Genomic DNA, 16,371 nt, shown 5'->3' on the forward strand with positions numbered 1-16,371 from the left:
AGATGGCATCTATCACAAAAATGGTGCCAATAAAAAGTACAACTAAAAAGTGCAAAAATAAGCCCTCAGATGAAAAAAGAAAATGCTGCATGTATCAACAATAATTTACCATTATTATAAAGTACAATAGGATACGAAAAAACAATCTTAGAATCTCTTTGCTCAGTAAAACTATTTCAAAGTTATTACCACTTAATCAGATTTGAAAAATTGCAAACAGGTGTTGTACTTTAGGGGTTACATGGGCACTGTCAGATACAAGAACTTTTGATATGTTGTAAAGCATGTATAACCAATAGGTTTTGCAATTGCTTTCATTAGAAAATTTTCAGTATTTCATACTGAAAAAGTCAGTCAAACAACTGCCCCCCCTGCCTGCTTGGACACATACTAGTCCTGCTGTGTCCATGAGTGATCACCTATGTCATGGACACACTTCCTTGATTGACAGCTGTGAGCGCAGGGCTCACAGCTGGAGGAAAAATCCTCCCACTGTCAGCTTGTGTCCCGGTACTGTCAGTGAGGACAAGCTGGGAGTTGTAGTTTTGCTAATGCTAGGGGAGATGTGAGCAGACAGCATACTGAGGGAGGGGGTGGAGACCTGCACAGTGAGGCCACGCCCCCTCCCTTTGAGAGGAATTCAGACTAGTGAGCTAAATTAAAAGAGTAATAAAAAACAAATAAAAGTGCTAGACACATAAAAATTCGATGTACATGGTCAGGATTAGGTACTGAGTGATATATATACAAAAAAAAAATGTTTTTTTTGTTGGATCTGACGGGTACGCTTTAAGCTTGGGGATAACCCCATTAATGTTTTGCAGCATTCATTGTCTATACCAGGGGTCAGCAACCCCTGGCACGTGTGCCACTCATGGCACTCGGGGTGCTTTTGAGTGGCACCCAGGGCGCCGGGCAGTGAGGCGCTGACTCCGCTAATGCGGATCCAGGACACTTGTCCTGGATCCCCAGGTGAGCGAGCGCCTCTTTAAGCTGTGTGCACACACACACACAGCTAAAGCCTCCTCTCAGCGTGTGCCGCAGGACCTGCGGCTTCACTAAGAGACCTGTGACCTCTGCCTTCACGCAGCGCAGGCGCCGATGACGTCACTCATCGGCGCCTGCACTGTAGCAGGAGAACAACGCAGCCAGCTTGTGCTGCCCAGGGGATCGCTGCGTGGGAAATAGGAGTAAAAGTTTGTTTTCTGTATTCATCCTGGCATCAGCAGAGCAGAGCAGTTGAGGGAAGGTGACGGGAGGGGATGGGAGTGCAAGTGATGATGAGGGAATGGGGGAGTGCAAGTGATGATGAGGGGATGGGGGAGTGCAAGTGATGATGAGGGGATGGGGGAGTGCAAGTGATGATGAGGGAATGGGGGAGTGCAAGTGATGATGAGGGAATGGGGGAGTGCAAGTGATGATGAGGGGATGGGGGAGTGCAAGTGATGATGAGGGGATGGGGGAGTGCAAGTGATGATGAGGGGATGGGGGAGTGCAAGTGATGATGAGGGGATGGGGGAGTGCAAGTGATGATGAGGGGATGGGGGAGTGCAAGTGATGATGAAGGGATGGGGGAATGCAAGTGATGATGAGGGGATGGGGGAGTGCAAGTGATGATGAGGGGATGGGGGAGTGCAAGTGATGATGAGGGGATGGGGGAGTGCAAGTGATGATGAGGGGGTGGGGGAGTGCAAGTGATGATGAGGGGGTGGGGGAGTGCAAGTGATGATGAGGGGGTGGGGGAGTGCAAGTGATGATGAGGGGGTGGGGGAGTGCAAGTGATGATGAGGGGATGGGGGAGTGCAAGTGATGATGAGGGGATGGGGGAGTGCAAGTGATGATGAGGGGATGGGGGAGTGCAAGTGATGATGAGGGGATGGGGGAGTGCAAGTGATGATGAGGGGATGGGGGAGTGCAAGTGATGATGAGGGGATGGGGGAGTGCAAGTGATGATGAGGGGATGGGGGAGTGCAAGTGATGATGAGGGGATGGGGGAGTGCAAGTGATGATGAGGGGATGGGGGAGTGCAAGTGATGATGAGGGGATGGGGGAGTGCAAGTGATGATGAGGGGATGGGGGAGTGCAAGTGATGATGAGGGGGGGTGCGGAAGTGAAAGTGGTGATGAGGAGAGGGAGGGGTGCAAGTGATGATGATGATGATGAGGGGGGGTGGGGGAAATGCAAGTGATGATGTGACAAGCCATACACCCACAACAAACCCCACCCACAACAAGCCACACCCATATTGCCATCACACCAAGTGACTTTGAAACATATTTGGGCACAGCACTACCAAAAGGTTGCCTACCCCTGGTCTATACATTTGGTAATCTGTATATAATAATTATACTTTTGTAAACCAATAATGAAGGGCTGCAATTAGAGATGAGCGAACTTACAGTAAATTTGATTCGTCACAAACTTCTCGGCTCGGCAGTTGATGACTTTTCCTGCATAAATGAGTTCAGCTTTCAGGTGCTCCCGTGGGCTGGAAAAGGTGGATACAGTCCTAGGAGACTCTTTCCTAGGACTGTATCCACCTTTTCCAGCCCACGGGAGCACCTGAAAGCTGAACTCATTTATGCAGGAAAAGTCATCAACTGCCGAGCCGAGAAGTTTGTGACGAATCGAATTTACTGTAAGTTCGCTCATCTCTAGCTGCAATGATTTATCGATATTATCGACTATATATTATGAAGATATTATAGATTTGACTGTTATGGGGCATGGCCTAGTAACATAGTATCCTTTCTATTGTTACTACTTTCCCTGCATTTTATCCCCTAAGCTTGCCCCTTAATGTCCCCCTCTGATTCCCCTGAGTTCCCTTTTAAAGATGCTGCTGGCCTGCAACCTAGGTCCAGCACAGAGACCGCAGCCTGAAGTGCAGTCTGGAAGCCGCCTCCGCCTCCTTGTCCTCTTGACTACGGTCCTGACATCGCGGGAGCCCCCCTATTCGGCCAGAGGCTCCATTCTCCATCGTACTTGCAGTGACAGATCTTCTTGGTGCAGGGAGTATAGCCATCATTAAGGTCTGTGAATTGCTCCTCCCCCCACCCCCCTGCAGGGAGGCTCCTAGATTAACCCTTCAGGTTCTGCTCCCTCTCTTTTATCCCCTGTTAACTTTTCAGTTCTGTGTTCTGTCCCTTCACATTTACCCTCTGTTAATTCTTCAGGTGCTGTCACCTCTCTTTCCCCTTAAAAATGTGGTCTCCACTTCCTCGCGTTAACCCTTCCCTTATTCCCTAATCCTTTTTTTTTTTTTTTTTTAAATCAGATTAATCGATCAGTTGAACCAACTAATCGATTTTACAAATGATCCTAAACTGCAGCCCTACAATGATGTTTGGCTCAAAAGCCTATTATTCATTTGAAATTCTCATTAATCTACTGAACATCTTTTTATTCATTTTTTTGTTTCAATTCATTTTATTTTTCCCATACACTTTTTTCCAAGGTGAGAATTCTGCTCTTTGCCTGTAAAGGTATGCTACAGATGTGAATGTGTTTAGATAGATTACAGTGTGTGAAGGGGAAAAAAACTCCTTGATGAAGTTTTTATCGCAGAGCTTTAATGCCGTACTTATTCCCAGCTGTCAGATCTGAAGTTCTTTTATGTGCGGCAATCGTTATCGCATTTTATGACCATTCTTGGATTCTTATTAGTTCCATTTTTGGCTTCTGATTTGAGTTAATTTAATCTTTTGGAAGGCAACGGGAGCTGCGCTTGATTATTGTGCGTTTTCCAGGAAATGCTCCATTGGTAAGAAAATTGGTCTGGAACTAGTCGCAGTCTCCAGGAGAATACTAAAAATTTTGAGCTGCTGCAATTAAGCTATCTGTGCCTATTGTGTGACTGACAATAACTGTGCAGGAAAGATGAATGAAAGCTGATAACCTGGCCCACAAGAACGCTTCCTTGCCGACTGTGATTTCCAGCTCGATTTCCAAAAGTCTGAACTTTCATTTAATAATCTTTTCTTAAAAAAGATTTTGCTTCGGACGAAAATAAACACAAATTGAAAAATAACTGCTCCCGGTGTGCCAATGCAATCGCCCAAAATAACTTGGCTACGGTAACAAAAAAAAAGCTAAATGCCCGTATCTGAGAAGGCACTGGATGTCGGATGCTTTGCTTTTGGCTTTGATTTTTATTTTTTTATTTTTATTTTTTTTTTAATACAAAGTAGCAAGAACAAAAACTGTAGATCTAGTTCAAGGGTGAAATATGGTTGGGTTTTCTCTTCTAAAACAAATGATTACGACGCAAGGCAATAACCGTTTATCTGTTTTAAACGTTCATTGTTACAATGATAAAAGGAGTAAGACGTTGTGCAGATGTAATTTATTGTTGTTACAAACTCTTCCCTTTCTCGTCTAAAATGCACTTCTTAATTACTCCAGAATTATTTTTAACATGTCCCAATATTACAACATGGCTTTTAAATTGCCCTGTGGTTAACCACCATCTTTTTAAATATCCATCCTTTAACACCATGTCATTGTGAGGACCAGCATTGGCTTTATGTCGATGCCTCAAATGGATTTTCCAGGCAAAATTAATTGATGGCCTATCTTCAGGATAGGCTATTGATAGTTGCCCTGCATTTCTGTTGGGGCTGGATCTTTGGCGTTAAAAGGGTACTCCAGTGGAAAACTTTATATACCGTATATAAATTTCTTTTCTTTTTCTTTTTTTTTTAATCAACTGGTGCCAGAAAGTTAAACAGATTTGTAAATTACTTATTAAAAATTCTTAATCCTTCCAATACTTATTAGCGGCTGAATACTACAGAGGAAATACTTTTCTTTTGGGATTTTTTTTCATCACGACCACAGTGCTCTCTGCTGACACCTCTGTCCATTTTAGGAACTGTCCAGAGCAGCATATGTTTGTTATGGGGATTTTCTCCTGCTCTGGACAGTTCCTAAAATGGACAGAGGTGTCAGCAGAGAGCACTGTGGTTGTGACAGAAAAGAAATCCCAAAAGAAAACAATTTCCTCTGTAGTATACAGCCTCTAATAAGTAGTGGAAGGATTAAGATTTTTTTTTTATTAATAGAAGTGATTTACAAATCTGTTTAACTTTCTGGCCTCAGTTCATTAAAAAATAAAAATAAATAAGTTTTCCACCGGAGTACCCCTTTAACAGGGCAGTAAACAGTAGGTTCTGTTCACTGCATAGTGGCTGTGCCTTGTTAAGCTTCTTTTTAGTTAATGGGTGCTGAGCTGCAGTGACCAGGCATAGCCTCTAAACAGTGTGTCTCCAGGTGTTGCAAGACCACAACTCCCAGCATGCCCGGACAGCCTTTGGCTGTCCGGGCATGCTGGGAGTTGTGGTCTTGCAACACTATTTGAAAAACACTGCTCTATAGCTTATACAGACCCACTGCTTCCAGCCCTGTTCACAGCGTGTTCTAAACCAGCACGGAGAGCAGACCATAAATTATGAATTCCTCCTTTAACCCTACCTGCATTGTCCTATGCATGTGCCATGTGCTTCAGGGAAAAGAACCCTTTCCATCTTAATGTGCGTGATAGACTTGCCCATACAGCCTCCTACCATGACAGCAACATTTCAGCACTAATGGCCAGGAACAGAGCAGCCTTCCATCAAGCCGCTTAACCTATTGAGAACTGCAGTGCATTTGCTGCTGGTAATTGACACAGCCCTGGGCCTTACAGAGGCCCCCAGGGCTGTCTAGTCAGAGTCTCTGTTAGGGCATGCTTCAGGTATGCCCTAGCCAGTAATGTGCTGACATACAAAACATATGGCAGTAAGTTATGTTTAAAAAAAGGTGAAAAGGAAAAGTCTCCTAGGGACTTAGAATCAAGCAAACAGAAATGAAAAAGATAGTTAAACCAAAGGCAAAGGTTGCAATAAGCTAATTTTTTTTATTATAATTTATTTATCTTATTTATTTAATCAACGTCACAAAAACATATAAAGGCCTAAAATCGCTATATTGGCCCTCATTTACTTAGAAAATCAGGTTGTAAGTCTATCTTGCTTTCTTACCCGACTGCTTTTTCCCTCTGGTATTTATTATTATGTCGCATCCTGTTTGTCGCACTGGGTTTTGTAGGTTTTGGTTTCCAACTCCTCTGAGCTGTCGGGAAAAAATCCACAACAATTCAACAAATTCGGGTTGGAAACCTTTATAAATACGTGGAAAAGGTCAGAAATGTCGGGTTACGCCCCTTTTTCGGGTTTGGGAGAATCCACATCGGGTCCGTCGGGAAAAAATGTCGCATCGTGTCGCAGACTGGCACACGATGTCTGCGACATGTTGCAGACAACGATGCGCCAAAAAAACCCGACAAAAGAGGTCGGGTTTAGAATAGTAAATGAGGGCCATTGCCTTAAAAATAAAAAGTGCTTGGGTTGCAACTATAGTTCTTAAAGCCAAAAATGGCTTGACTACGTAAAGAAGCACCCTGCAGTATCAGATAGGGTTAATGAATGGCTGTTCTTCTCCCCTTCTTACAGCTGGCTCTGGTCCCTGCTGCTCCCAACTCACTAGCTCGTTCACGCACAGTTTTTTGTGTGGGACCAGAATTTACTTTCTCAGTATAACCGTGAGATTCTGAAGGTGAATCTTGTAAAGTTATATTAAGTGGGTGACACCCAGTCCACACAGCCAGCACTGTGTGAATCATCTATAGGACAGCTTGAAGCAGGACGGCCATTTACCCTCACCACCCTGAAGCTGGGGAGGGGATCACCCTGAAGCTGGGGAGGAGATCACTCTGACGCTGGGGAGGGAATCCCCCAAGAGAACCCCCCCCCCTACCAGAATGCTTCAATAAGGACAGCACTATGGCTCCCAAGCCTTGTCCCTACATTCTCAATGCTGCTATGATGTATCAGTAAAGGGGTTATCCAGGAAAAAACTTTTTTATATATATATCAACTGGCTCCAGAAAGTTAAACAGATTTGTAAATTAGAAAAGAACTCCGTCTGGCACCAAAGTATGGGGTAAAGGCTTGTCTTTAGTTATTCCACAGCAGGATACATACAGATCAAGATGTCTGACGCGTTTCGCCCTTTACAGGACTTAATCGTAGACTCGATTAAGCCCTGTAAAGGGCGAAACGCGTCAGACATCTTGATCTGTATGTATCCTGCTGTGGAATAAATAAAGACAAGCCTTTTACCCCATACTTTGGTGCCGGACGGAGTTCTTTTCTAGTATAAGGAGTTGCCGGAGGCGGTGCCGGCAGTCCGCTGCACAGGTGTGTGAGGTTTCCAACGCTGGTGAGAGCGGTATACATTTCCTTTTTGCCTTACAGATTTGTAAATTACTTCTATTAAAAAATCTTAATCCTTTCAGTACCTATTAGCAGCTGTATGCTACAGAGAAAATTTATATTCTTTTTTTAAATATTTTTTTGTCTTGTCCACGGTGCTCTCTGCTGACATCTGATGCCCGTATCAGGAACTGTCCAGAGCAGGAGAAAATCCCCATAGCAAACCTATGCTGCTCTTGACGTTTCCTCACAGAGAGCACTGTGGACAAGACAAAAAAGAAATTCAAAAAGAATAGAATTTCCTCTGTAGCATACAGCTGCTAATAAGTACTGAAAGGATTAAGATTTCTAAATAGAAGTAATTTACAAATCTGCTTTAACTTTCTGGCACCAGTTCATTAAAAAAAAAAAAAAATACATCGGAGTACCCCTTTAACCCCTTAAGGACTCAGGGTTTTTCCGTTTTTGCACTTTCGTTTTTTCCTCCTTACCTTTTAAAAATCATAACCCTTTCAATTTTCCACCTAAAAATCCATATTATGGCTTATTTTTTGCGTCGCCAATTCTACTTTGCAGTGACATTAGTCATTTTACCCAAAAATGCACGGCAAAACGGAAAAAAAAAATCATTGTGCGACAAAATCGAAAAAAAAACGCCATTTTGTAACTTTTGGGGGCTTCCGTTTCTACGCAGTGCATATTTTGGTAAAAATTACACCTTATCATTATTCTGTAGGTCCATACGGATAAAATGATACCCTACTTATATAGGTTTGATTTTTTCGCACTTCTGGAAAAAATCATAACTACATGCAGGAAAATTTATACGTTTAAAAATGTCATCTTCTGACCCCTATAACTTTTTTATTTTTCTACGTACGGGGCGGTATGAGGACTCATTTTTTGCGCCGTGATCTGAAGTTTTTATCGGTATGATTTTTGTTTTGATCGGACTTTTTGATCACTTTTTATTCATTTTTTAATGTTATAAAAAGTGACCAAAATACGCTTTTTTGGACTTTGGAATTTTTTTGCGCGTACGCCATTGACCTTACGGCTTAATTAATGATATATTTTTATAGTTCGGACATTTACGCACGCGGCGATACCACATATGTTTATTTATTTTTTTACACTGTTTTATTTTTTTTATGGGAAAAGGGGGTGATTCAAACTTTTATAAGGGAAGGGGTTAAATGACCTTTATTAACACTTTTTTTTTGCAGTGTTATAGGTCCCATAGGGACCTATAACACTGCACACACTGATCGCTCATCCTGATCACAGACGTGTATTAACACGCCTGTGATCAGCATTATCGGCGCTTGACTGCTCCTGCCTGGATCTCAGGCACGGAGCAGTCATTCGTCGATCGGACACCGAGGAGGCAGGTAAGAGCCCTCCCGGTGTCCGATCAGCTGTTCGGGACGCCGCGATTTCACCGCGGCGGTCCCGAACAGCCCGACTGAGCAGCCGAGATACTTTCAGTTTCACTTTAGAAGCGGCGGTCAGCTTTGACCGCCGCTTCTAAAGGGTTAATACCGCACATCGCCGCGATCGGCGATGTGTGGTATTAGCCGCGAGTCCCGCCCGTTGATTAGCGCCGGGACCGACGCGATATGATGCGGGATCGCGGCGCGATCCCGCTTCATATCGCGGGAGCCGGCGCAGGACGTAAATATACGTCCTGCGTCGTTAAGGGGTTAAAGGGTGTTTTATAGACAGCATCTGGTCTGTGACATGACTATAGATGATCATACAGCTGTAGGGGAGATTGATCAAAACTTGTCCAGAGGAAAAATTGCTGAGTTGCCCATAGGAACCGATCAGATCACTTCTTTCATTTTGCAGAGGCCTTGTTAAAAATAAAAGAAGTGATCTGATTGGTTGCTATGGGCAACTCAGCAACTTTTCCTCTGGACAGGTTTTGATAGATCTCCCCCGTTTAGTATGTTATCTGTTGGTGGGTTGGCGCAGGAAGCAACAAAACTTGAAATGAAATGTTATTGACCTTTTAAATTTGTAAACATAAATTAGGAGATTGCTTATATTGCAGAAATAAAAGCAATAACGTTCCCAGAAGTCTTAGTGTGGCTGCCGTGTTGGGCTACCATTTTTAGACAGTGGTCAAATGCACCAGATTTATCTCAGATTGATAAATCTGGCATATTTGAAGACCGACAATTAGTTGACTTGAAAAGTGCCCGAATGTGCAGCCAACTTTGGCATATTTGTCTCATTGTAAACTACACCCCTGTTTCAGAGGCCATGCCTCTTTTAGACCAAACAAAAAACTGTGTCTAAAAAGATCTTAAACTCGTATAAATGTGGCACAAGTCATACAAGACTGGATTCTGGTGCAATTTGTGCCAAAAGCTGACACTTATACAATAGTAAATCTGGACCTTTGTGTTACAACTTTTAAGCTTACAATTTATACAGATGCAGCAGTACAATAGAATTGCATTTTGTTATGCAGGGCATTTGCCCATGTTGAGTTCTAACATGGCAGCTGTCATGTGACTCTTAAAATTGTGCTGTATCAGAAAGTGTACATTTTTTAACTTCACCCCTAAGGCTATGTTCACACATCCGGAATGTCTTCACAGAAAATCTCTGTGTGGACATTCTGGAGACTGTGGGCGCCTCCATAACATGCCGGCACTAAGACCGCACGGGAATGCGCCGTTTCATAGACTGATAATCATTCCGTGCGTAGTCGGCAATATGAATGGACAGGTTCATTTCCGTGTGACAGATGGAGATCGGAATTTCTGTTCCAGAAACATCTGGCACAAAAACTCCACCATGTGTATAGCGCAGTAGAATTCCATTGAATACAATAGGACTCTGCTGCTCCGCAATCTCTGGCAGAATTCCGCATGGAAAATCCGGATGTGTGAACCTGGCCTAAATGTTCTGGATCTCTTTGGAAACACATTTAAGACAATAATAAAAAAAATTAAGATGCCTGATCGCGGGAGTCCCGCCGTTGGGGACCCCCGGGATCTTGCACGCGGCACCCAGTTAGTAATCAGTCCCCGGAGCGTGTTCGCTTCGGGTCTGATTACCGACGACCACAAGGCCGGCGTCGTGTCATGTCACGCCCCCGTGTGACGTCACGCTCCGCCCCTCAATGCAAGCCTACGGGAGGGGGTGTGATAGCTGTCACGCCCCCTCCCGTAGGCTTGCATTGAGGGGCGGAGCGTGACGTCACACAGGGGTGGAGGCGTGACATCACACGCCGCCGGCCTTGTGGTCATCGGTAATCAGACCCGGAACGATCACGCTCCGGGGACTGATTACAAACGGGGTGCCGCGTGCAAGATCCCGGGGGTCCCCAGCGGCGGGACTCCCCCGATCAGGCATCTTATCCCCTATCCTTTTGGATAGGGGATAAGATGTCTAGGCACCGGAGAACCCCTTTAACTGGAAAAAGTATTGTAGCAGAGATAAAGATATCATATGTTATCTGCTGGTGGGTTGTAGAAAGCAACGAAGAACTTGAAATGTTATTGCTCTGTTATATTTGTAAACTTGCTCTTATGTGTGCTTTTACTACTAAGCACTGATTCACAAATTGTTAGGGGCTGTGTGATTTTACAGGTAAAACTGCTGTCCATCTGTAAAAATTAACAAACATGAACAATCAATTTGTTTTTATTAAAAGTTTGTTTGCACAGATATTTTAAACACAAATCATATCAAACTTTACACATAGCTAAGATGAAAGGTATAAACTGACAGACTAACAACCAATTTGCATCGATAGCAAACATCAATAAGTTTCTGACTGCAAGGACATACTGTCTTATTGGAAAACACTGAAGGCAACTCCTCAAAGAAAGGAGAGGAACCAGTAGTGGGGTCACTTTGGACAAAGAACACAAGAAAAAGATTGATGGAAGAGGTCCAGAGGGAAGGAGAGTAAGAGAAGAAAGGCGATAGCCATAAGGCTCTTTGATCCCATGAGTATAATTTGAAGAACATTTGCCTTAGACCCAAATAGTAAGGTGGGGGATCTATGGAAGGAGGTTCATGGTAACCAAGTGAGGCATAAAGAGACAGGAATCTGCGCTAACAATACTATCAAAAGATATAATCTCGTCCATTGGCATGATAAAATGGTGTAAAAGATTCCCATAGCCTAGTGTTTACCTTCCATAGAGGCATTAGAAAGTGTCTGAGCAAACCCTTCCAAAAAATCAAACCTGGTAAGCAGGATAATAAAGCAATCTCAAGAGTGCTAAAAGAGGTATTCCAGTCCTAAGAAAAAATAAATAAAAGGTGACTTAAAAAAAGAAACTATACTCTCCTGCCCTGATCCCTCACAGCTGCTCGACTGCTTCTGGTCTCTGATGCTCACCACAGCTTTCTAGTTCTTTTTGCTGTTTCACAGGCAGGAACCCAGCTAGACGGCCCTGTGATACTCCAATGGGATACCTTTGTGGAGGTTGAGCAGTGTGGCACCACAGCCTTGTCACAGATCACAGGCATATATGGTCTCTACAGATAATAATCGCTGCTCTAAAAAGGTTGTATAGGATATGAGGATAGAGTGGTGTAGGTGCAGTCAAACTCTTTAGGGTTAATTTAAATCGTACTTGTCAGATCCCACAAAAAAAAAAAAAAAAATCTTTTATGTTGCTCAGTACATAATCCTGATCATGTACATGTAATTTTTATGTATATATATCACCAATATTTCCCTAGAAAATAGCATATCTTGCTCAATGGGAAAGATTTTTCAAAACCTGTCCAGAGGGAAAGTTGCTGAGTTGCCTATAGCAACCAGATTGCTTCTATCATTTTTAATAAGGCCTCTGAAAAATTAAAGAAGATATCTGATTGGTTGCTATGGTCAACTCAGCAACTTTTCCTCTGCAGAGGTTTTGATAAATATCCCTTAATGTCTTTTTTTTATCTTCCCAGAGGGAGGGAGCGTGTCCCTCTCTTGCATGCACTGTGATGACTCCTCCGCCTCCCTCACTCTGCTGACTCACTGCTCTGGGGAGCCTGGCAGCCCTGCTCTGTAACCCTTTCCTCTCTTGTTTTAAGCTATACATACACACACGCACAATGATTATTGGTGATTGCCTGTACTCTACCACCAAAGACAGTATGGAGGCACATGATTGGTAAAACTCTGTCTTACAGCCATGTTCCTGCAAGCTGTGTTCCTTCTGCAGCCTTGTCAATCAGTATTCTTGTTTCTCTGACCCTTGGACACTCTGGGGGACTCATCAGTGTTTTTTTTTTGTTTTTGTTTTTTTTAAGTATATTAGAAAATCTATTGTTTTGCCAAGATGTACAACATATAAAAAGTTTTTATATCTACCAGTGCCCATTTAAGAACAGTCTCTTTTTTTTATTTTTTCAAATGAGAGGTAACAAAGGCTTGTGGCATGGAAATACATCCCTACCCAAACCCCAAAACTTTGCCTATAACCGGTTTTATTTTTACATAAAGCTTGAATTTCTTTTTATATTTGTGTTCCGTAAACACACTGTCTGGGATGTGACACACACAACACAAGTTAGTGCGGCATCTGTTGTTATAGCCTGAAGATGCTTGTAACATTCCAATGCAGAGCTGCTAAGCATAGGCCCAAAATCCTTTAAAAAAAAAAAAAAGTCTTCTTCATTGCACCATATTCATTACATTTGTGAAGTGCTTCAGCCTGTGACTGCAGTCAGATAATATTTATTCTTTGGCAGCTGTACAGGAAAAAATCTTACATTTCTAATAATAACAGCGGCTGTATCTTGCCATTTTACTGTTATGTTTTAATGTAACACCGAAAAAGCATCTATAAATACATTTAACTATATGTGTTGTTGTTTTTTAAGTCCTTTTTGGCTAGAATTCTAGTTTTTCCTCCTATGTTTTGTAGATTATTAAACTGTTTTATAAAACTGCACACAGGGTGAAGTGGGAGCGGTGGAGGAACTTCTGAAGAGTGGAGCAAACCCAAATGTCAAAGACAATGCTGGATGGACACCTTTGGTAACTTTTCTTTTGCATGTAAATCTATCATTTTTAGAATTAAAGGGGTACTCCACTGCTAGACAGGTTATCCCCTATCCAAATGCCACTGGGGACCCCCGCGATCTCTGCTGTGGCACCCCAGTTCTCCGGTGCACTAAGCGAACTCTGTGCAGTGCTGGATGACTGGCAAACAGCCACCACGCCCCCTCCATTCATGTCTGGGAGGGAGGAGGCGTGATGGCTGTGTGCTAGCCGTCACGCCTCCTCCCATAGACATGAATGGAGATAGCGTGGGGTGATGTGGCGATCACGGAAGCCCCAGGCTTCCATGAAAATAACGCCACAGCTCAGGCACAGAGATCACGGGGGGTCCCTGCGGTTGGGCTCGCCGCGATCAGACAGGTTATCCCCTATCCTTTTAGGATAGGGGTTAACAAATATAGGGGCGGAGTACAACTTTAAGGCCCATAACAACCAGTCATTGGTTGGTTTGGGAAAAAACTAACCATTTTGGTTTTAGGCAGATTGATAAATCTGTGGATCTGCCCTCTAGAGCTTGCACTGCATTTGTTAAGCTTTTTGCATTGTAGTCTACAAGAGTTATAGAAACAACCACCTCTTATCTCCTTATAAGTGAGGACCCAGAAGGTCGGAACCAAACCTATCAAACTTTTGTGGCTTTTTCTTTGGCTATACCATATATGTCTGAATATAGATTACCTCTTTAATAACAATGCAATGCTCTCTAAGCAGGGATTTCACCCTGAGAAAGGCACATACCAAAATAGATATTTCTGATCCTTTGAACAACGTGAATGTGCCATTAAAGTAGACCTATCGGCAGGTTTTTAGGGTATAAAGAGAGGCCGTGGCTGTATAGGGCTTTTGACAACCTTTCATTAGTTAGCAATGATAAACCAGGTTCAGACCTTGGAACAGCAGATACACAGCTTGCTGATTATTTCCACGATACTCCACTCTGTTATGGGTGGTGCTAAACATGACATTGAGTGCAACAGAAGTATCCAAATAAATCTAAATAATGCATAAGAAAAGACATGTAGCAACTTACCCTTTTGTTATGCTCATTATTTTCTTTAATCAGTAGATTATCTTGTAATACACGAACACAGGTGGTCACATAGATGCTGGAAGGGATCAGCGTGCAGGGGATTCATTGTTCCGCTGCACGCTGATACCTTCCAGCACCTATGTGACCACCTGTGTTCGTGTATTACAAGATAATCTAGTGATTAAAGCAAGTAAAGAGCATAACAAAAGGATGAGTTGCTACATGTCTTATTTTCTACATTATTTAGATTTACCTTTCAATAGTTAACTGACACTTCCAGCACCGAGATGCAAGTTTAAATAGATCTGCAAATGAAGCTTTCCCTTAGCTGCTAGAGCCTATCAGAGTTCGGCTCCCTCACCAGTTAGTCACTCCTCTATGTGCAAGGGTTACCCTCTCCACCCCCTGATTGATTGGTGAAGGGGCCGAACTGTGCTGGGCTCTAGCAGGGTAACATTCAGTGGGCTCCAAGGTATAATTTACATATTGTTTAAAACTCTGATATTTTAGCGCAAGAGGGGTAGATTTACTAATGAGAGTTAAATACAGATTAAGGGTCAAAAGCTCTATACAGCCATGCCCTTACTTTATACCCTAAAAACCTATTGAGAGGTCCACTTTAATTCACATGTGGATAAGTGACAAGTCACCAATTTGTAAATATGTGGCATACGATCTCTGCTGTATATTTGCAGCCTAATTTTTTAAAGGATTTTTGCCATGTGAACTTATCTTAGTAATTAAAGGGGAACTTAAGTGACTGATCACGGGGGGGTGGGGGGTCCGTCCTGCACAGAGCGATTGCTGACACGACCCCTCCATGCATCTGTATAGGAGAGGCAGAAATACAGCGCTTGTGTAGGCAGGAGATCGTTGGGGGTCCCAGCAGTCAGACCACCCATGATCAGACACTTATCCCCTATCCTGTGGATAGAGGATTAACTACGTATCTCTAACTACGTATATCTAACTACGTTCCCCTCTAATGAGCCCTCAGATGTACAGCTGAGTGGTATGACCAAAAATGTGTATCAAGGTATTTTTGTAAATTATGGCAGTTCAGTTTCATGGAATTTAACGGTATTTAATCACCCCCGATTTATCGGGGGACTAAATCATATGTGACCCGCGAGCGATGCAACCGATAATTAATCGCCGCTGCGCTGTACTGTACTATCCTGTGCCCGGGCTGCAAAAATAAACTTTAACTCACCTTCTTCCTACGTTCCCCTGTTGCTCCGGAACCTGCCTCACGGTCCCTCCGCTGCTCTTACTGCTTCCTGGGGATGGGAACGTCCCAGAGCCGTCAGCCTATCACCGGCCGCAGTGATGTCCCGCCTCAGCCGGTGATAGGCTGAGTGCACTGTCATGTAAGGAGCCGGCCGGTATGAACCGCTATACCGCCCAGCAGTACTCAGATGTGTTGTTGACTTCATGATGTATAGGGAATTCATAGAACCGTGTTTTCTATGCATGCTTAACCTGTACCTTAGGTGGGAATACAGTTAGTCATTCTGTTTTATTAACAGTTTGGGCTTAATAGGCTGGTATCTTCCGGTGTCTGTGATTGCACAAAGTTTTTCTATAAAATCAAACAGTGGTACTTTTGTGAACCTACTAGTTACTCTCAATTTACATCTAATATATTCTTTGTCTAATAAACTCAAAATGCTAAAAAATTATTCCATAAGCAAAATGGTTATTCTCGAAATCAGCTGAAGAACAAGATCAGGGTGTATAATCCTATATTGCAGATGTATTAATACCAAAACCCAACAATTTTTTTCTGAGCACTTCAAGAATAATTAGTGGATATTATTTATTTTAAACACATCTAGCATGAAGCTTGTAACCATGGGCACACAAATGTGGTAGAAGTACTTCTTCAACATCAGGCCCTAGTGAACACGACTGGATACCAGAACGACTCCCCTCTTCATGATGCTGTAAAAAATGGCCACATAGCCATTGTCCGGCTTCTTCTCCAGCATGGAGCTTCACAAGATGCGGTGTAAGTATTCCAGGCTGTCCTGTATTCTGAAGTAGGATTACTTAGG

At 43.1% G+C, this 16,371-nt stretch overlaps 1 protein-coding gene across 2 annotated transcripts in view; it reads left to right on the forward strand.

Annotated features, from left to right (window-relative positions):
* The window catches only part of BARD1 (BRCA1 associated RING domain 1), a 107,049-nt gene that overhangs the window by 64,292 nt on the left and 26,386 nt on the right, over window positions 1–16,371 (forward strand). For both annotated transcript variants that reach the window (XM_056534046.1, XM_056534047.1), the window contains exons 5-6: window positions 13,180–13,260; window positions 16,153–16,325. In XM_056534046.1, the coding sequence (XP_056390021.1) occupies window positions 13,180–13,260; window positions 16,153–16,325 (254 nt within the window). The remainder of the gene's footprint in view (window positions 1–13,179; window positions 13,261–16,152; window positions 16,326–16,371) is intronic.

Source organism: Hyla sarda, chromosome 8 (genome assembly GCF_029499605.1).
Source record: "Hyla sarda isolate aHylSar1 chromosome 8, aHylSar1.hap1, whole genome shotgun sequence".
Lineage (NCBI taxonomy): Eukaryota > Metazoa > Chordata > Amphibia > Anura > Hylidae > Hyla > Hyla sarda.